This window comes from Bufo gargarizans, unplaced genomic scaffold (genome assembly GCF_014858855.1).
Source record: "Bufo gargarizans isolate SCDJY-AF-19 unplaced genomic scaffold, ASM1485885v1 original_scaffold_976_pilon, whole genome shotgun sequence".
Lineage (NCBI taxonomy): Eukaryota > Metazoa > Chordata > Amphibia > Anura > Bufonidae > Bufo > Bufo gargarizans.
In genome coordinates, this window is record NW_025334779.1 from 210,167 (window position 1) to 231,387 (window position 21,221).

General features: G+C 42.5%; 1 protein-coding gene across 2 annotated transcripts in view; it reads right to left on the reverse strand.

The window, feature by feature from the left end:
* AXDND1 (axonemal dynein light chain domain containing 1) overlaps window positions 1-21,221 on the reverse strand; it is a 56,283-nt gene that overhangs the window by 22,504 nt on the left and 12,558 nt on the right. For both annotated transcript variants that reach the window (XM_044275216.1, XM_044275215.1), the window contains exons 4-15: window positions 18,049-18,145; window positions 17,031-17,116; window positions 15,442-15,498; window positions 15,224-15,332; window positions 14,748-14,869; window positions 13,272-13,412; window positions 12,846-12,950; window positions 10,892-11,012; window positions 6,160-6,261; window positions 4,825-4,991; window positions 3,004-3,079; window positions 1,597-1,831 (exon numbers count right to left, since the gene is read on the reverse strand). In XM_044275216.1, the coding sequence (XP_044131151.1) occupies window positions 1,597-1,831; window positions 3,004-3,079; window positions 4,825-4,991; window positions 6,160-6,261; window positions 10,892-11,012; window positions 12,846-12,950; window positions 13,272-13,412; window positions 14,748-14,869; window positions 15,224-15,332; window positions 15,442-15,498; window positions 17,031-17,116; window positions 18,049-18,145 (1,418 nt within the window). The remainder of the gene's footprint in view (window positions 1-1,596; window positions 1,832-3,003; window positions 3,080-4,824; window positions 4,992-6,159; window positions 6,262-10,891; window positions 11,013-12,845; window positions 12,951-13,271; window positions 13,413-14,747; window positions 14,870-15,223; window positions 15,333-15,441; window positions 15,499-17,030; window positions 17,117-18,048; window positions 18,146-21,221) is intronic.

A 21,221-nucleotide genomic window follows, 5' to 3' on the forward strand; every position in this document is an offset into this window, starting at 1 on the left:
TCATATATATATTTTTTTTTTTCTAAATTGTAGAGCAAGTGATTGGTAACAATTTAGCAATAGACTTTATTTAGCCAAAACGTTTATTTTTGGTAGAAAACTGGGGCTGAAATGTCCCTTAGCAGCACTCTTCAAATAAGCATTGCTAAGGGGCATCCGTCTCCTATTACAAAAGGGGAGACGTGCTGTGCAGACGCTGTGCTTCTGCCTCCCGTGCTTCCCTGGGAGACAGAAGGCTGGGCACAGGAGTCTTAGGAGTTAAAATTACATTTATATTCCCCCTTTCTATGCAATCTAATGCTCCGTTACATTCACTGACCTGTGATCCCTGTGATAATAATTCATGAAGCAGCCGCCAGCTCACTGCGCACAGTGCTTCTACTTTCGGCGGCTGCTTCATGAATTAGTATCACAGGTGTCCGATTGGTGGGGGTCTGACACCTGGGACCCCGCCGTTATTTGTTTGAGAAGGTACCAGCGCTCCTGTGAACACCTGAGGATAGGTCATCTCATCAGTATAAAAAAAAAAAAAAGGAAAACCCCTTTAAGGCCCCTTTCAAATGGATGAGTTTTCTGCGCGGGTGCAATGCGTGACGTGCGGGCATTGCACCCGCACTGAATCCGGACCTATTTATTTCAATGGGGCTGTGTAGATGAGCGTTGTTTTTCACGCATCACTTCTGCGTTGCGTGAAAATCGCAGCATGTTCTATATTCTGCGTTTTTCACTCAACACAAGTAAATGGAGCTGCGTGAAAACCGCATTACATCCGCAAGCAAGTGCGGATGCAATGCGATTTTCACGAATGGTTTCTAAGGAGATGATAATAAATAGGGATGAGGTCCATTCACTTTATTATTTTCCGTTATAACATGGTTATAATGGAAAATAATAGCCTTCTTTATTACAAAACGCATTGTACTCACGCGGAAAAAAATGAACAATGGAATGCTATCGCAAAAAAAAAAAAAATGAAATTGCGTGCCTACTCGCGCGGGTTTGCCGCAATGCACCCGCAACGCATCCTGACAAAAACCGTGACGCCCGTGTGCAAGGGGCCTAGGTGTTGGAGTTATGTCCTGGACTCCTGTAATATTACAAATGACAGGTTCAACCAAAATCTTAGGTGGCCGTGATAAATTATGTTCTTTAATGTATTTAGAGCCAAAATATAAAAACGGCCCTATCACATAAGCCCCCTTCCTAAGAGAGCTCCCTAAGAATGACTGCAATGGAATGATTGAATCCCAGTAATATAGGGAATCTGATTTGGATCATGTGTTATGTAAAAAAAAAATATATATTTTAGAATATTAAAATGTAATTTTGTGTTCTTGAAAAAAAAAATAGACATTTCTTTAAAGCACAAAATTATAAAGCTCTGAAAACCTAGACTGAAAATAACCAGATGTATCTTTATTAACAAAGCAGTGAACCTTTGGCATTTTATGTCAGATTGATTATTTTAGTCTAGGTTGCATACAGCGTTATCACAAGAATTTATCTTTTTTTATTTACTTCCCTAAATCCAATTGATTATCCAGCATCTGCTGACTTGATGGAACACTGCTGTACCTGCACCGTAGAGTCACTTACCATTTTCCCCCTCCACCCTTTTTCGGTATTGCTCATGGAGTTCCTCTATGGTGTTGTTCAGGTCCTCCATGGCCTTGTGCTCCGGAGCTGGGCTCCCATCCAAGCCTTGATGTCTTTTAAGCAATTTCTCTCCCAAATGAGACCATTCTTTCTGAATATCAGAGGCAGCTTTCAGGGACTCTTGACTGTTTAGGACATTATGCCCCTCAAACTGTTGTTGTTCTTCGACCAGCATCTACATATGGAAAGCAGAATTTCAGAAGAAATGTCCTCACTGCACTGATTAAAGGGAACCTGTCACCATGAAACTGTGAATTAATGTGCAATCAGTATGTTATAGAGCAGGAGGAGCTGAGCAGAATGGTAGAACCTGCATTTCATCCATTTAAATTCCTGCTCGTTCTCGGCTCTGAAGTCCAGGAGGCGGTCCCATCAGTGATTGACAGCTCTCTCTGTATACAGTCATAGAGGGCAGGCTGTCAATCACTGATAGGACCGCCTCCTGGATTTCAAAGCCCAGAATAAGTTGGAATTTAAATGGATACGTTTTACAGAATCTAATCCCATAAAACTATATATCACTCTGCTCAGCTCCTCCTGCTCTATAACATGCTGCCTTCAAATCAGACACTATGTTCCATGTGACAGGTTCCCTTTAATATAGTTTACCTTTTCATGCATACTTGAGAATGGCCACACAGTGCACAATGCTGTAGTGTTCTTATGAGTTCCTGGGAACCTATCAAGACAATGGGGGCATATCCTAGCGATATTCTCCCATTGTATGTGATTGGAATACCCCTTTAAGTCTGCATCAAATGTATGAACTTGTGCACCTTAATAACATATGTGGCATGAGTGAGATGTGGTTTACACTTTTAGGTGTAAGAGCAAACTAGGGGGTTGCCTGGCGTTGGCTGTGACTTTTTTGCGGCTTTTTGCAAAAGTTGCACATAGTAAATGAGCCATAATCTAGGTCTAATCGAACTTTTTGCTCATAAACATAGAACACTCTGAAAAGTGGTGAGGATCACAAAATGTCGCAGTCACCATGACTTGTGACTTTATTTTATGTCACAAAACTGACATATTGGATTTCTTGAATGACCCCCCTTTCCCCCATAGTTCACAAAATTTCACGCTAGTGAAGACTAAGCATATGAGAAACTTTTTGTTAGGCCTCACGCCCACGACTGTATTTTTCATCTGTGTGCTAACAACATTTTTTGAAGATAGCGCACTGACCCATTCATTTTTATGGAGCCATGCACACATCCGTATTTTTGGCGGATCCATACAGCCGTTACATCCATAATAGAACATTTCCTATTCTGGTCCATATTGCCGACCAGAGTAACCATAGGGATAAGGTACTGTGCATGAAGCCTATGTGTCAAACCTGCGTACATTTTCCCAGTTCTTCACATCTTGCAGTATCGCTATTGCCGCCTCTTCTGGTAGTCCATTGTAGCGCCAATCCACACTGTTAAAAATAAGGGAAAAAAATTCTGAAACAAATGACTTAGGCCTCTTTCACACGGGCGAGATTTCCGCTCGGGTTCAATGCGTGAGGTGAAAACGCATTGCACCCGCACTGAATCCGGACCCATTCACTTCTATGGGGCTGTGCACATGAGCGGTGATTTTCACGCATCACTTGTGCGTTGCGTGAAAATCGCGGCATACTTTACTTTGTGCGTTTTTCATGCAACGCAGGCCCTATAGAAATTAATGGGGCTGATTGAAAATCGCAAGCATCCGCAAGCAAGTGCGGATGCGGTGCGATTTTCACACATGGTTGCTAGGAGATGATCGGGATGGGGACCCGATCATTATATTAATGGAAAATAATAGCATTCTTAAAACAGAATGCTTACTAAAATAGCGCTGGAGGGGTTAAAAAAATAAATAAAAAATGTAACTCACCTTAATCCACTGGTTCGCGCAGCCGGCTTCTCTTCTGTCTTCTTCTTTGTTGTGCAGGAGGAAAATGACCTGTGGTGATGTCACTGCGTTCATCACATGATCCATAACCATGGTGATGAACGCAGTGATGTCACCACAGGTTCTTTACCCAGGTCCTGAAGAAAGAAGAGAACCCGGGCTGCACGAACAAGTGGATTAAGGTGAGTTAAATTATTTTTACATTTTTTTTAACCCCTCTAGCCCTAATTTACTAACCATTCTGTATTAAGAATGCTATTATTTTCTCTTATAACCATGTTATAAGGGAAAATAATACAATCTATACAACACCTAACCCAAACCCGAACATTCAGTTTTTTATCACGCGCGTGCAAAACACATTGCACCTGCGCAATAAAAACTGAACAACGGAACGCAATCGCAGTCAAAACTGATTTTGCCACAATGCATTAGGGACGCATCCGGAGCCAAAACGTGGCGATGATTTGTAATAAAATATATGCAACTAAATAATGACTGAGTTTAATCAGACGGGTTACTCCTAGTCAGGGGCATTGCTAGGGTCTGAAAACATCCGGGGCACAAGCCCACTGTGTTGAAATTGCACATTAAAGGCATGCTTAAAGGGGTGTTCTGGTTTACGCAAATTAAGTGCAGTACTGCAGACTGCAGTCATTACATAATACAACATTCGGTAACTTTCCAATATCTGTTTTGTTTCATTTCCTAACCGCTGCAGAAATCTTTGCTTAGGTTCTTTAAAATTGATGGGAGTGGACTCTGGGCAAGCCCACAGATCATCCCCTCACCTCCCTTGTACTTGTTCCGCTGATCCGCTACTTGCGGGCTGCGCGGGCATGAGTTCAGTCACTTGAGTGCGCAATCCTGTCCTGCGGCGCATGATCCTGCGAGACCCGTGACCTCTTGTGGCGGGTCTTGCGGGATCACGCACAGCAGGACGGGATTGCGCACCCAAGTGACTGAACTCATGCCTGCGCAGCCCGCAAGTAGCGGATCAGCGGAACAAGTACAAGGGGGGTGGGGGGGATGATCTGTGGTGGGTTGCCCAGGTCCAATCAATATTAAAGGGCCCTGGAATAGCCAAATAAAAAAAAATGCTACCAGGCCAGCATAATATTCGGGGCAATGGACAAAACATCCGGGGCTCAAGCCCCGAATGTTTTGACCTAAGGACGCCCCTGCTCCTAGTACTGCAAATACTGTATGTCTGAGCATGAAGTATCAGAGGTAAAAATAACAGTAATTGTCCTAATAACGAAGTATAAGGAATTTTTTTCTTACAAAACTTTCTCCTGAAAATACAGCTGCCAATTCTTCAAGTCTCTACAGATAATCTGCAGCTTCTCTCTGGCGGACTCTACGCTGCGCTGTAGCTCCAGATGGAAACGGGTCGTGTGATCTCTCCATCGCTCTGTGATCTGCTGGATTTCAGAAAGGTCCTTTGTGTCCTGTAGAAGGATCATAATCAGATTGTGAAGAACATTCTTACAATCGATTTCTACGAGTAAGAATTATACTAAATTATTTAGTACATTTGTTTTTCACCCAACATTTCGGGCTGTGTCCGCTAGTTGGATACCAGTGTACGTACAACTACAAACCCCACATGCTAGTCACATGTAACACGGCAAATCATGCGGACAGAATAGAAAGAGAAAAAAGTTTAAAAATAGCCACAAAAGTATAAAAGGGGCACATTTTTGTAAAGGTAAGACAAGTTTAAAGGGAACCTGTCACTTGGATTTGCCACACTAAACTACACCCAAATGTTCTTCCTGTCTATTACAGACGTGATTCTATATAAACTTTTCAAAAAGGTACAGTGCAAAACATTAACGTTTTAGACGCGAGTCTTAATAAAGCCCCATAGCTGGCGGAGAATCTGCCGAACTTATAAAGAGGAGCCGGCCTCTCCATAACTTAGACGCATCCAACGCCAGTTCTAAATGTAAGACAGCTTCCGAGCTGTCTTACATTTAGACCATTTTCTAGGCTTAAAACAGGCCCACGCCCACAATGAGCAGGGAGAAGTCGCAGATTGCGGTGCATCTGCGCCTGAAATATGCCTAATTTAGGTGCATTTCAGATTAGTAAATTACCCCCTAAATTCTAATCCAGCGTGTGCAATTGAGTAGTCATCTGGACTGTAATCTCGCCCATGGCGGTGTGATTGACATGCCAAAGAGGGTCCCAAGTTGGAAGAAGCCCTTCAGAAATCTGGCACATCCGCAGAAAAAGCCTGTTCAATGTCAATACCGTCACAAGAGAATGATGACAGCCCAGACAGAGTGATTATTCTAAGGAAAGGTCCACCCAGATGACTACTAGTGGATAATTAGAATATTGGTCTCTTTGGATTAAGAGTTAGTTTTTTACAGTGTGCCTTTTTAGAAAATGTATACATGTATACCTGTAATGCTGTAAATATCTGGAACAATGTGAGCGTGGCGGTTTAGTGTGGCAAATCCATGGGATAGATTACCTTTAAAATGCCCTAGATGGCACAGATGGTCTTACTAGCGCAAAAATACTGCAATATGCTCTGTACATTTTATGAATGCGATAAATAACCTCCCTGTAGATGAAGTGATTATTTTATCGCAGGCGGTAACTTACAGTTGATGCAAGCAGTACAATGAAATGTCGGACAATCTTCGTCCAGGTCTTCTCACTCATGTACAACCTGCGAGCCAGTTGTAGTTGATTCTCATCTATAACCTAACAAAAACGTTGTGAAGAGATTTACTACAGAATTAATGGGGTTTTCCTGTGTTTATAAAGAACATTTAATTTACAGAGAAAAAAATAAAAAATGTCTGGCTCACATTAATTCGCATATATCTTTACTAATTCATATACGTAACAATAAATACAAAATACAATAAAAAAATAAAAAATTCATCCACCCTATAATATGATCACGGTCCCTTTAAATGCGGAGCTTACGCATTTATAAAATCCATAAAACATGGTTTCCTTTCTTTCGTGTGTATTAAAATCAATTGATATTTAATAAATGTGTCTATTTCATGCCAGCTCTGTCTCACATATGGTCTTATTTCATAACAGACTGATAACATGTTGTGGCGGTCTGTGTCTGACGGTCTCTTAGAGCTGGACACATTATAATATTATTTGCCGGTCAATCGCGCTATCAGATGCTGTGGGTAATATGCGTGTAGTATGTGCTCATATATAACACCGTCAGGTCCGTAGCTGATCCTAGTTTACAAGGCTTGTTACTCACGGATACCGACACAGCGAACACTCGCCTCCCGCAGTCAGACTTCCTACCGGCAATCCTCCTTCTGACGGCTTTCAATATGCGGTGGCTTCTTTTGCGCTTTCTCCGCGTATGCGTCCTAGATCCACCAAGACGCCATGGACTTCTCTGCGCTTCCCAGATATCAATGCGCACCTTCACTTTGGAAACCGCCACCAGACACGTTTCGAAACGCACTGTTCCTTCCTCAGTGGTAAAAAAGACAACTAATAGCAGGGACCTAACACTCCTAATTTAAACTCTTATGAGTGGGTTCTAAGACCTGGACCGGATCATCATAGGTGGTTCCCTTCACACTCAGGCCTCTTGCACACAAACGTTTTTTTCTTCCGTTTTTTTTGCATTCCGTATATGGACCGTATACGGAACCATACATTTCAATGGATCCGCAAAAAAACGGAAGGTACTCCGTATGGCTTCTATTTCCGTTCCGTTCAAAGATAGAACAGGTCCTATTATTGTCCCCATAACGGACAAGGATAGTACTGTTCTTTCAGGGGCCAGCTGTTCCGTTCTGCAAAAAACGGAATGCACACGGACGTCATCCATATTTTTTGCAGACCGCAAAATACTGAAAAAGCCATACGGTCGTGTGCAAGAGGCCTAACAATGGGTGTAACTATCACAGACACTTTATTAAAGGCACCGTGATCATTTTATAGGGTTGATGACATGTTGTATTTTTTGTATTTTATTGTTACGTATATGAATTAGTAAAGATATACGCAAATTACGGTGAGCCAGCCATTTTTGATTTTCGGTCGTATATATCACTAATTGGTGGTTAGTGGGCTGTGCTCCAGTGCAACTGGTGAGCATCCGCTATTTTTGTTGTCTATATAATTAAACTAAACTTTAAATGAAGTATTTTTTTAAATGTCCCACATGCCCTAATCATTTTTCTAATGTATTTTATTTATTGCTTTTGCATTTTTACTAGAGATATTCCCCCCTAAAGTGCAGATTTTTCTGTGCACTTTAAATTCAATATTCTCCACAACGCTGACTTCTCAGCGGAGTACAGAGTACAGAATCTATACTTTATGAACGGGTCAGCAGAGAACGGAGTACGGGCAGGAGCGCACCCCCGGAGGTTTACTAAATCCTGGCATAGCACCTGGGTACCCTGTGATTAGGGATTAGCTGAGCTCACATGCAGGGCTCTTAGCCAAGTGAAGCGGACACAGGCAAACTCATTAAATACAATAAATTAGATAAATTATTATTAGGGCACTTGGGACATTTAAAAAAATCAAATAAAAAATTCACTAAAAGTTTAGTTCCTCTTTAATGAACCCCCAAATATGTTGCACTTACTAAGATAATTGCCGCCTTCCAGATGTGTAGTTTCACTGCTTATCCGAATGCTGTGTTTCCCCCAGATTAATGAGATTCATGTTTAATGATAATGTGGTTCTTTCCCAGCAACAAGAGTACAAAATATTGCTGATCGTAGGACATTTCCTCCTCGGTGTGAACAGCCCACGGAACAAAATGTCACATGTGGCCACAGAGGTCGAGCGCAGTGCACGGAGCCAGGGGAGGGTACGGTTCATCGAGGTGGGGGGGGGGGCAGACATTAATTGGAGGAGGGAGGGTGTTGATTCTGACAGAGGGAGGAATGTAGTTTTTAGCGCAAAGGGACTGCTCTAAGGCCTGCTATGGTGCAAGTAAACAAGGGAGCCTCAGGGGGAGGCAAGACAAAATGTGAATTATTTAAAAAAAATTGACCTGTAAGAAGGTGCTCATGTAATTTAGAGTTAATTTAAAAAATTTCATGAAGGTGGATAACCCCTTTAATCACCAGCAGCTCCAATTGGTATACAATTCTATAAGGTAATCTAGGCACAGGGCTATTCTCTGGATCTTCTCATTGTACTCTCTATAAACTTCTAACAGCTGCGTGAATATATCTAAGCCAAGTAACTTCTGAAGAAAATGATGCTGCTGAACAGTCAGGCCTCTTTCACACGGTTGTCATGTTTTTTGCCCGGATAAGATGCGGGTGCGTTGCAGGAAAATGCGCGAGTGCAAAACATTGTAATGCGTTTGGGTTTGGTACCCAAACCCAAACTTCTTCACAGAAGTTCGGGTTTGGTGTTCTGTAGATTGCTATTATTTTCTTTTATAACATGGTTATAAGGGAAAAATAATAGCATTCTTAATACAGAATGCATAGTACAATAAGGCTGGAGGGGTTAAAAAAAATAAAAAAATAATAATTTAACTCACCTTAATCCACTTGATCGCGCAGCCCGGCTTCTCTTCTGTCTTCTTTGCTGTGCACAGGAATAGGACCTTTGATGACGTCACTGTGCTCATCACATGGTCCAATCACATGGTTCATCACCATGGTGAGGGACCATGTGATTGGATCATGTGATCTGACATCACCACAGGTCCTTAGCCGGCAGCTCAACATTACAGAAGAAGACAGAGATCCGCAACTACGCGATCAAGTGGACTCGGTGAGTTAATTTTTTTTTTTCATTTTTAACCCCTCCATCACTATTTTACTTTGTATTCTGTATTTAGAATGCTATTATTTTCCCTTATAACCATGTTATAAGGGAAAATAATAATGATCGGGTCCCCAGCCCGATCGTCACCTAGCAACCATGCGTGAAAATCACACCGCATCCGCACTTGCTTGCGATTTTCACATGGCCCCATTCACTTCTATGGGGCCTGCGTTGCGTGAAAAACGCTGATTATAGAGCATGCTGCGATTTTCACGCAACGCACAAGTGATGCGTGAAAATCACCGCTCGTGTGCACAGCCCCATAGAAATGAATGGGTCAGGATTCAGTGCGGGTGCAATGCATTCAACTCACGCATCGCATCCGCGCGGAATACTCGCCCGTGTGAAAGGGGCCTAAGGGTGCGGCCAGACGGGACAGAAGTGCTGTGGCTTTGCCTGCAGCGTATAGTACCAGTATAGTGGATGATATTCTTCTTGATGGACAAGGCCAGGTTCCTGTACAGTCATCTTGCTTGGTCCTATCAATGAAGAAGGAGAGGGAGGGGCTGGCAGAGGAAGCAGGAAGAGCAGGGGTGCACAGAGTGGCTTGGACCTTCCCTTGGTGCACTTAACTGCTCATTTGCATATTGATTAAAAATACTTTCTCCCCAGAAGAGCCAGCAGAGCATTATAAGTATTATTACATTCAGCTGAGGTAGCCCTACAAGGCATTAGGGGAGATCTAATAATGGTTTTACGCCACTATCCAGGTGCAAAAGAAATAACAAATATTGGTGCATGCCATATTTGCTCCATAATTTGTGACTTTTAGAGGTTCTTGTCACTTTTTAAAAGTGTAGGGAAAAGGGTGAGGCTAAACTGAAAATGATGGGGCTTAGCACAGCCCACCAGATTTACTATAGCTTACACCGGATACTGCTCAGTTATGCACCAGCTCCTTGCTGACAAACGGCAGACCAGGGATGCACCTAATTTATTAAGAGACATCTGACGCGTAATAAATTAGGTGCATCTTACTCCAACGCAGGGAGATCAAGCCCGTCGTATGGAAACACCAGTCTTGATAATTATCCCCCATTGCGTCTGGTGTAACAGTGAATTTCCTGCTCCCTTTAACCAGTGCAGCAATCTTAGTACAGTTTGAAAATATGAAATCCTTCTAATCCTACCTTAGGATTTTATCATAAAGTCTCAGTCTATGGAATGCTGATTAGGGATGAGCGAACTTGCTGTTTGCAAGTTCGGGTTCAGTGTTCGGGTGACAGGACTCCTGCATAACGGAAATCGTCCAGATCCGTCATGCTGCCTATAGACTTCTATTATGATGAAATGCAAAACGGAATGCCTCTTAAAGGATTCCGTGTTGCATTCCGTCATAAAAGATCTCATTATATTCAATGATAACGGAATCCATAACAGAATTCACCCAGAACCCAAACGCCGAACCCGAACGTGCAAAAAGCAAGTTCACTCATCCCTAATGCTGATGTTTTTGTAATGAGCAGCAATAAAATCATAGATGTTCAGTGAATTTGTAATGTTTGCTAACACTCTCTCTGTGCCAGACATTGGGAAGAATTACCTTTCTTGCCAGCCTATAGGTTGCAGAACTCCAAAGATCTCTTTCTTCAGTGAGTTGAGCTAATTGTTTCTCCAGGCGACTTCTCTGTAATTCATACAACTCCCGATACTCCTCTAAAAGACTGAACAAGCCAGTGCGCATTTTACCATTCACCCTACAGACCTATGTGTCTACACAGTGGCATCATGATTTATGGGTTTTTCTTTTGAGCATTTGTCCAAGTTATATTTGACACAATGTTGGTATTTAATTATGTAAAAAAAAAATACTTCTTTAACAAGACAAGATGAATGACTGTGGAGTTGGGACAGCAATGTGATGATTTCTGCTACAATCCATGTATAGTATATAAATCATGATGTGTGCACGGAGGACAGTAAATTAAAGCTACTTTCACATTAGAGTTTTTTGCGGATCTGTCATGGATCTGCAAAAACGCTTCCGTTACCATAATACAACCGCATGCATCCGTCATGAACGGATCCGGTTGTATTATGTCTTCTATAGCCAAGACGGATTCGTCATGAACACCATTGAAAGTCAATGGGGGACGGATCCGTTTTCTATTGTGCCAGGACGGATTGCTCTGCACCACATCATGGACAGAAAAACGCTGCTTGCAGCGTTATTCTGTCCGCGAAGGGAGCGCAACCAAACGGAACGGAATGCATTCCGTTTCGTTCAGTTTTGTCCCCATTGACAATGAATGGGGACAAAACTGAAGCATTTTCTTGAATTGAAAGCGCTAATGTGACGATAGCCTAAGGTTTATGTTGTGTTGAAGGTTTTATATTGATGACCTATGCTCAGGATAGGTCATCAATATCAGATCTGACAGGGGATCAGTTTGAAGAGGAGGCGGTGCTCCATGCGAGCAATGCTTCCTGTTCATTACACTGCGCGTGGTCTCCCTTGCAGTGGCGGAGTAGTGTAGTAACAAGTACTTCTAATTACACTTGTTTCCAAGATGACGGGCAGTTTAATGAAGTAGAAGTAACGCATGGAGTGCCGCCTCCTCCCCAAACAGTGGTGGGGGTCCTGGGTGTTGGACCCAAACAGATCAGGTATTGATGACCTGAGGATAGGTCATCAATATAAAACCCTGCACAACCCCTTTAAATCATCAACCAACATACTGACAATGTGATACCCTGATATAGTAATTTATCTTGCCACTTGGACTGTGTTTTTCACCAATTAATTGTGCACGACAAAAATGATAATATGAAACTAAGTAACACCTTTATTAATACATATAATGACATAACGATTGGCGAAAGATTGGGGTGTCTGGGACCTTTTGTGGTTGGTATACTATTATCTTCTTTTATCCTCTTGCCTTTACATTTTGGCAACACACTTGATACTTTATACTACATGCTGTTTAGGTTTGTTACACTCTACTACTACTGAGACGTTGTCACTTATGGGGTGGCAATAATACTTGTTTGAACATACATGTAGGAGGATAGCAGCTTTATCTTATCAATATTTTCTTTGATTATTGGGTCCCTATGTTTTTGTCCTGTGTATTTTATCGCCAATCTTTATGTCATTATATGTATTAATAAAGGTGTTACTTATTTTCATGTTATCATTTTTGTCGTGCACAATTAATTGGTGAGGCTCATATTATAGCATTGTGCATGGCACTCTAGCTTTACAAAACTATATCTCATAGGTGTTGGACTGTGTTTTTCAGAGCTCTAAGGCCACAGGAGACGTCTGACGCCATGTGCAGTGAACAGTATCCCTTATGTTCATAACAAGAACATATACTAGTGATATATGACCCCATCCCAGATGTTGGAAGCACTTCCTATCTTCTTTGAACAAGGCCAGATCACTGACCTAATTGTTATGTTGCAATTGCACGGCGTGTGACCATCTATCTGCACAAACGGTATACTGTATTTACTGTGGGTGACGTACAGAATGGTGTTTGGTATCTTACTTGGCATTCTTCTTTGCATTGTTCAAAGCCTTAGCTAATTCAGCCTGTGCTTGTTTTGCATCTTTGCTCACACGCAAGTCATGTTCCCTCACTTGATATAACTCACTGAAATAACAATAACATTAAATTATACCGTAATATACGGACGGCAGAAAGTAAAAAAAAAACTGTAATCACAGCAGCGGAGAATAAAGTTACAACAAAGATGTCATAATACAGTCAAGAACATCCCATTCAAGAACACCAAGTAACACATTGAGGAAAGAAGGTTTCAAAATTCAGCTTTTCTAGCATAGGTAAGGAAATGAAAGATTTCACCCAATTCCTATGTAAACACTGTGCTGTAAAATACGAGAACAGAAGGTGTTCCACCTGACACTGTGATATACATTATGCTCTACAGTCTCAGAATATGAAAGTACTCACTCTGTTAGTTCTCCAATTGAGTTCTTGAAATAAATGATCTCTTCAGTAAGACATCGGTCTAATGCCCTCTGAGCCAGCAAGTCATTGTAGAGACCAAGTACTTGCCGCGGGATCTTATTGAGTAACATTACATATCGTTGTCTGCAAAAGGAAGTGATACAGATGATATTTGGCTTCATAAGCAAATCTGCTGCAGAAAACATAAAAGTGTCAGAGAAGCAAGAAAATATACATCGGTTGGTTGTACCGCCAAGTCACTTTTATCACCAAATGTAAGTCATGCAATGGGCTGACGTTTTAGGATTTCCTAGAGAAGACTAAGATTACAGTAAGTTACAGGGCTTCAGCTTTACTATGGTATGCATAGTAGATGTGACAGGGGGAGGAATGTTAGACCAAGGGAAACCATTAATTGGTTAACAGCCTGTGCGGTAAGTTTTTGGATTATCCCAGGACTGACCCCCGGCCAACTTTCTGACTCTCCCTACTGATATCGATCTTGAACCCTTCCTGTTGCTCTGCTCTGATCACATATTTAGCCCTGCCTGATATTAGCTGTCCAGTTGTCTATTAGACCGCCACCTGGGTACGTGACTGATAAAGTAGGAATCTCCTTGAGGTGGTTAAGAGTTAAAAAGGGCATATGACTTAGCCTCTGTGTGCCAGGTTAGCCTAAAAGTTAGTCCCTGAACAGTGTTCTTGCCTTTCTAGCAAGCTGTTTACAACATCATTAAGTATGGCATACTTTCGTCCCCATTCTGTGCTACTCCACATCCTTTTCTGAAAAATCTGCCATCTGCATAATGGCTAGAAATCAAAATCCAGGTATGTTGTTATGCTGGCAGCCCATGTCTGCTGCTGCGGAACTACCTCAGGCAGGCTGCGACATCGCTCCACTAACCCTGTGTGTATTGGGACTAGTGCTCAATGGACAGCTCTGAGGTACGGTACAGCTAGAGTTACTCTTTCCCTCTTGCTCTGTCCAGCTGCTGATTAAGGCCCTGATCAGGTCTCCTATTTATACTGGGCTATTGATTTAACATTTTTTCTTGAGCTTTAGGTATTCTAGTGTTTTCCAGTCCTAGTGAAGGTGTGATTATTCTGTTTGTCTACCCATGTACGAACTCTGCCTGTTTACTGACTCTGATCCTCCACTGCCTACCCTGATTCTGGCCTGTCTCCTGACTATGACCATTGTCTGGTCCTTCCGTGCTTTGAAACTCCCATGGGTCAGCTGCCAACTATTTCAGGAGGGAGCGACCTGGATAGTTTTCTGCCGTAAAGTCCACGAATTAAAGGGTCAATACCAGGGGACTGCCAGAACAAAGCCCTTAGGCTTAGCCCAAATCCAAACCGGTTGGGTGGCACAGTGGGTCCACCCCTACTGTCAATTACATATGTTCTTGGACTAAAATTCTTAGAAAGAATTACAATATCGGCATTTAAGGCTGATATGTAGTTCCTCATAGCTCTGACCTGATCTTAGATAGTAGTTCTCCTCTCTCGGCGCACTCTACGCTGACCTGGCGGATCAACTCATGAAACACAATGTTGTAGATATTTTGTTCCGTCTTCAGCAGTTCCAACAGATTATGAATCTAAGTAATTGAAGAGGAAATAATTAATAAACCCATTCTATGACACATACCGTGGCATTATTGGTCAGAGAATGAACTCAGAGCTTAACTATTGGGGTATGCTAACATGTCACTTGACACCAGGGGTGTAGCTATAGTGGAAGCAGTGGAAGAGGCTGCTGCAGGGAAATTAAAATGGGAGGAGCCTGTTGTCCATCGCATTCAATTTGGTCACTATTTAAAAAAAACTCTTAAAAATCACACTTTCTTACAGGTTGGTTGCTATGACAAAAGCTCCTCTTCTCCTTTTCACTAGTTTTGATAAGTCTCCCCGAATATAATACTCTTTATTATATTCTGGGCCTTTATGTTTACCTGTGTTGGCCCTTCCAGTTGGACATCGTCTTCATCTATACCTGCTTGCTTTAGCATGGCGTCCATCACCTTTGTCAGTTGAATGACTTCTGCTCTCCCACTTGGTTTCCTACGGTCAAGATAGAGGTCATTATATCAGATATCCTTTTATTTCACCAATTTATTAGCAATTTATCATAGTAGTTGGCAAATATGCAAAGTACAAGATATATACTTACATCGAAGGAAATAAGCGGAGCTTCTTTTCATCGTCTTCCAGCAGGGTTGTGTACTTACTATAAAGAAATGATAATAAAGTAAGGTAGAGGTTAAAGGGGTTTCCTGGTACCCAGTGGGTCCCAAAAATCACATTCATTACACAGAATATATCTGCATATACAGTACTTAGTGTTCTGAAGTTGTGTGCATCGGACTCTCGATGTCGCCCATATGCGCCTAAAATACTCCTAATTTAGGCGTATTTCAGAATAGTAAATGACCCTCAAAGTTTTTAATAGAAGATTGTTATACATTTAATTAGATGGGATGAGGTACAATATTATCAGTCACTGAGGAGTTTCATATGAAACTCAAAGGCAGTGTTCATCAAACTTCAATGTGACTGCTAATATTCTGCACCTCAGCTACCAGACAACCTCAGTGTGAAGAGAAAAGGGCAGCTTACTTAAAGGGGTTGTGTCACGAAACATATTCTACATTTCTCAAACCAGCCCCTGGATCTGAACACTTTTGTGATTGCATGTAATTAAAAATTTAGTACAGCCACTGAGTTATTCAATGAATTGTATCTTTATAGCGCCACCTGCTGTCTTTTCTTCTCCGTATTTTTTGTCCATCTCACTGAGCTGGTCGAAGGTGCTCAGTTTAAATTTTCAATTGCCCCCAGCCATATGTTCTGTTAGAAGCTGTGGCAGTCACAGGGAAAGAGCTGCAGCAGAAAGGACCCCCGAAAATCTAGCAGAGCAATTAGAGCAGTGAATCTGGACCAATGTGAGGTCCAGGGCTGGTTCTAGCTTTGTTAGAAAGGTATTGTCATGTACTATATGATGTCTATATTCATTTTTAACATCAATCATGGCATAACCCCTTTAACTGATTGATATGAAACACCTTTATCCTCTTTATAATGAAGTTCTGCAGCAGCTAGAACCCAAGTGTATAGTACACATTGCAGCGGCAGCCTTTTCTTAAAGGGGATTAAGAAAGTTTAAAAAATGATTCTATAAAATGTGATTAAAAAAAATAAAAAATAACCAACACTTCCCGATCTTTGTTTACTCTGTTGCAGTGATGACATCACTTACATCTATGTGACCTCTGCAGCCAATCACTGGCCACAGTGGTGATACTTGCATGCACAACATGAGACTGCTGGATATGAGTGATGTCATCACTGCAGAACCAGTAAAGACCCGACACAGCAGGGAATTTAAGAAGGGAGTATTGGTTATTTGGTTAAATATTCATTTTCTCATATTTCCTACTGTTAGGATTTTTTTAATTTCAAATCTCTTTCAGCTTCTGTATTACAGTATTTGTCAGCAAACTATAGGCTGTTTCATAACCATCTATATAGTCTGCACTCTGCATCCTGTTTCAAATCTACATTGCTGCACAAACAGTTCAATTGATTTGAGCTTGAGATTCCCTGATCTGCCATGCATTATATTCTGACTCCGTGATAACAGAAGATTGTAAGCTCTTATTAGCAGGGCCCTCACTCCTCTTGTTTTAATTGCTGACTTCTTTATTACTATATAATGTCTGATTCTGTTTGTCCCCTCCGGTCATAAAGCGTTCAACTCACTCTTCATAATACTCAAGTCCCAAAACACCTTTATTCTTCACAATGTAAAACTCGTTTGGAATAAGGCTTTCTTCGATGCTTCGTTCCTAGAATAATAATGTTCCCAATTAGTATATTGTAAAAAAACCATAAATGTTTGCATTCAGTCCCAGTAGGCATCACTAGTAGCTGCTTTAGTAATGGCAGAGAAGCTGCAAATTCTACTAATTATGTGTGAAGGGAAATAGGTCTATAACAGAGCTCTGGTCCCCAATAAAATATATTAAAATGTGTCATATTCTAATAAGAAAAGATTATGGAGGTAGGTCCTCTATAACAATGGTGCCAGATGGTATGAAGCTGGTCATACCAGGTCGTCTGGCCAACAGCTACCTCTCCTGACCCACCATACACAAGCACACTCTGCCTGGCAGAGAGTAGTAAGCCACTAACAGACCATTCTGGCGGTGGTAGGGGTGGACTGGGAACTTAAAGTGGCCCCATGTTGTAGTCCAGGGTCCAGATTTGGGGGGGGCAGCAGTGGGGGCAACACAAGTAAGCAGGGCCAACAGATGTAGGCAGGGGCAAAAATACTGTAGTGCAACACAAAATACTGCCCTAGCAGAACCAATTGTCACAGTGCAACACAAAATACTGCTGCCCCAGCCACAGTATTCAACTGTATTACTGTCCTGGAGACAGCGATACAGTTGAATTCAGGAGGGCACCTGGTCACCGGCCAGGTGCTCCTTGCTTTATTAATGCTGAGAGTACCAGATCATTTTGTACCCAGCTGATGGCAGTGAGGAGGGCTTGGGTGGCCCTCTGGGCATTGGCCCATAAGGAACTTCCCCTGTAGGGTCTATGGCCAGTCTGCCCCTGTTCGATGGCTTATCTCTACTGAGAAGAAAAGGACTAGGTATGTTAAAATGCAACTGCTCGATCCTTATCACCACCAACATCTGCAGTCAGCGTGACCACTTCCGTGCTGTCAGGTGAAACCAGTGCTTTTGTAGGTCAAGTGCGGGCAAAGACGTACCATTGTCCTTGGTGTCTTATCACTTCGGCTTGTTGTCTGCGTAACTGTTGTGTTCTTTTTCTCCACAGCTAAAGCATCACAGAGGAATGAAATGTCCCTGGAATATCAAGATAAAAGCTTTATTGCTTCAATGTGTCATAATTTCACCCAAGGCTAGGATCACCTCTGTGGTTGAGGCTCCATTAGCCTCTATTGTGGATTCCGCCAAAAATGCAGGACAGAACACTGCAGCGCTGTCCAGCAGAATAACGGAAATCCAACATACCCCATTACAGTCCATCGGCTGCCACTGGTGTCCATTATATCATCATCTGACACCTCCATTTTTTTCCGTGTATTTCTATTCCAAGACCAGAATAAACAACTAAAACATGCTGCAAATGTGAACCTAGCCTTAATCCATCATAACACTGTAGTGTAACATGTTTTGGAAGCCTTAGTCAACTCATCATGACAACCACTTACTATGGATTGACTTGTTATCAAGGGCCCGGTTACTTAAACCCTCAGTAATTAACTGTTATTAGAGTAGAAAGCTCTGGATAGCAGTAGATTACATCTGCAGCGGCCACAGTCTGACTTATAGAAGGGAGTCCCAAGAAGCACATGGACAACCCCTTTAAAAGCAACCTCCACCATTGCATCCATTTTTCACTAATGAATCCCAAATAACAAAATAAAGCAACTTTTTTCATCTAGAGCTCTTATAATACATCTCCATGGTAACAGACAACAAACAATAATGTTGTCTGATCTTTGACTTGTGAACAAGGCAGACATAGCAGAGCTGGAGAGGGTTCAGAGGAGGGCAACTAAAGTAATAACTGGAATGGGGCGACTACAGTACCCTGAAAGATGATAAAAATGAGGGTTATTTAGTTTAGAAAAAAGATGGGCGATCTAATAACTATGTATAAATATATCAGGGGTCAGTACAGAGATCTCTCCCATCATCTATTTATACCCAGGACTGTGACTGTGACGAGGGGACATCCTCTGCGTCTGGAGGAAGGAAGGTTTGTACACAAACATAGAAGAGGATTCTTTACGGTAAGAGCAGTGAGACTATGGAGCTCTCTGCCTGAGGAGGTGGTGATGGTGAGTACAATAACGGAATTCAAGAGGGGCCTGGATGTATTTCTGGAGCGTAATAATATTACAGGCTATAGCTACTAGAGAGGGGTCGTTGATCCAGGATATTATTCTGATTGCCAGATTGGAGTTGGGAAGGAATTTTTTTTCCCTTAAGTGGGGAAAATTGGCTTCTACCTCACAGTTTTTTTTTTTTGCCTTCCTCTGGATCAACTTGCAGAATAACAGGCCGAACTGGATGGACAGAGGGCTTTTTTCAGCCTTACAAAGTATGTTACTATGATCTGATCTTACTCCTTTTCATCTGTTCCTACTTGCCTGGAGTTGAATATTGATGGCCTATCTCCTCTGGAGAAGTCATTATTTTCAGCTTGGTGGGGGTCCTGCCTCCCAGCACGATCAGCTGTTTGAAGGGGCTGTAGCATCCGGACGAGTGCTTCAGCCCCTTCGTAGTATAACAAGTACAGCTCCTTACATTGTATAGTAGGTGTCACAACCAGACAGCTGAGAAGCTCTGACAGAGGCCTTTCAGAACCTCCTCCTTGAATTTCTGTGTTGTGGTATTCAGCTCCTCCTCTCGTCAGCCTCTCTCAGCTGTCATGTCTTAATTGCTTCCCTTTAAATGCCTCCTCAGAATGCTTTTCTGAGCGGCTTATATTTCCTCCTTGAGTGTGTGTGCACGCTGATCTGTCCTCCTCTTTGCTTCAAAGCTAAGTGTACTTTTATATGTTTATATCTGTTTGCTGGATCCCAGATGACCCTGACTCCCTCCGTGTCTTGTGTAGGGAGCCGGTGGTCGTGTCCCCTCACTATTGTAGGGTGCTCAGGGCTTTATAGTCAAGGTTCGTGGATATGCAAACCTCCACCATTAGGATCTTTGCATAGGCTGAGCAGCCAGGGAAAGTGCCAGGTCTTCTGCAGGGGTCTCCCTTGGTTCCTTAGTTTTTGGATCCAGCGAGTCGTTTATACATGTTGCTTTGCCTTGTTACCTGTACACATTCCGTGACATTATAAGCCGCCAAAACCGTCTTAAGCATGGATCCGGTTTCACTTTTGGCTGAACGCTTCCAGGGTCTTTCATTGGAGGTAGCTGACCTCCGTAAGACTTTGTCTCAGCTTCAAGTGACCGGTTCAGCTTGCGTTCATGGAGCTTGTTCTGAGCCTAAGATCTCGCTCCCGGATACGTTCTCCGGGGGTAGTGAAAATTTTGTGCGTTTTAGAGAGGCTTGCAAACTCCATTTTCGCCTTCTTCCCCATTCTTCTGGTGATGAGGAACGGAGGGTGGGGATCATTATATCGCTGCTCAGGGGTAACGCTCAGTCCTGGGCCTTTTCGCTGCCGGAGGGGGCACGGCCCCTCCGTTCAGTGGATGAATTCTTTTTAGCCCTGGGTCAGATATATGATGATCCGGATCGTATTGCTCTGGCGGAGTCTAGACTACGTCTCCTATGCCAGGGTAAACAATCCGCAGAAATATACTGCTCAGAATTTCGGAGTTGGGCAGCTGATACTGGTTGGAATGATGCTGCACTCCGAAGTCAATTTTGCCATGGTCTTTCAGAGGGATTGAAAGATGCATTTGCCTTTCATGAAAGGCCTATTTCTTTGGACTCTGCTATGTCTCAGGCCGTTCGTATTGACAGGCGTCTTAGAGAGAGAGGAGAGATCTCTCCTTCCTGTCATACTCGGTCCCAGGACTGTGCAGCGGTCCCATTCTCTGCGCAGGGGTCTCAGTCGCTGTCAGCCCCTTCTGAGCAGGAGCCCATGCAGCTGGGGTTGATTGCTTCTGACAATAGAAGATTCAGCCCGCATGAGAGGGTTTGTTTTTGTTGTGGAGGTATTAATCATTTGGCAAATATTTGTCCCTCTAGGAGATTCAGGCAGTTCTCTGGGTATAATAAAGAAACAAAGAGGAAAAAATCTTTGAAAAATGTTCCGTCTGTTACTATTGGCAGGATTGAGGCGGAAATTGAAGATTTTCCGTTTGCTTGTAGTTCCCGTTTTGTCCTGCCGGCTAGGGTGGCGCTAGAGAGCAAGAACATTTTTTGTGAGATTTTTGTGGATAGTGGAGCAGCGGTTAA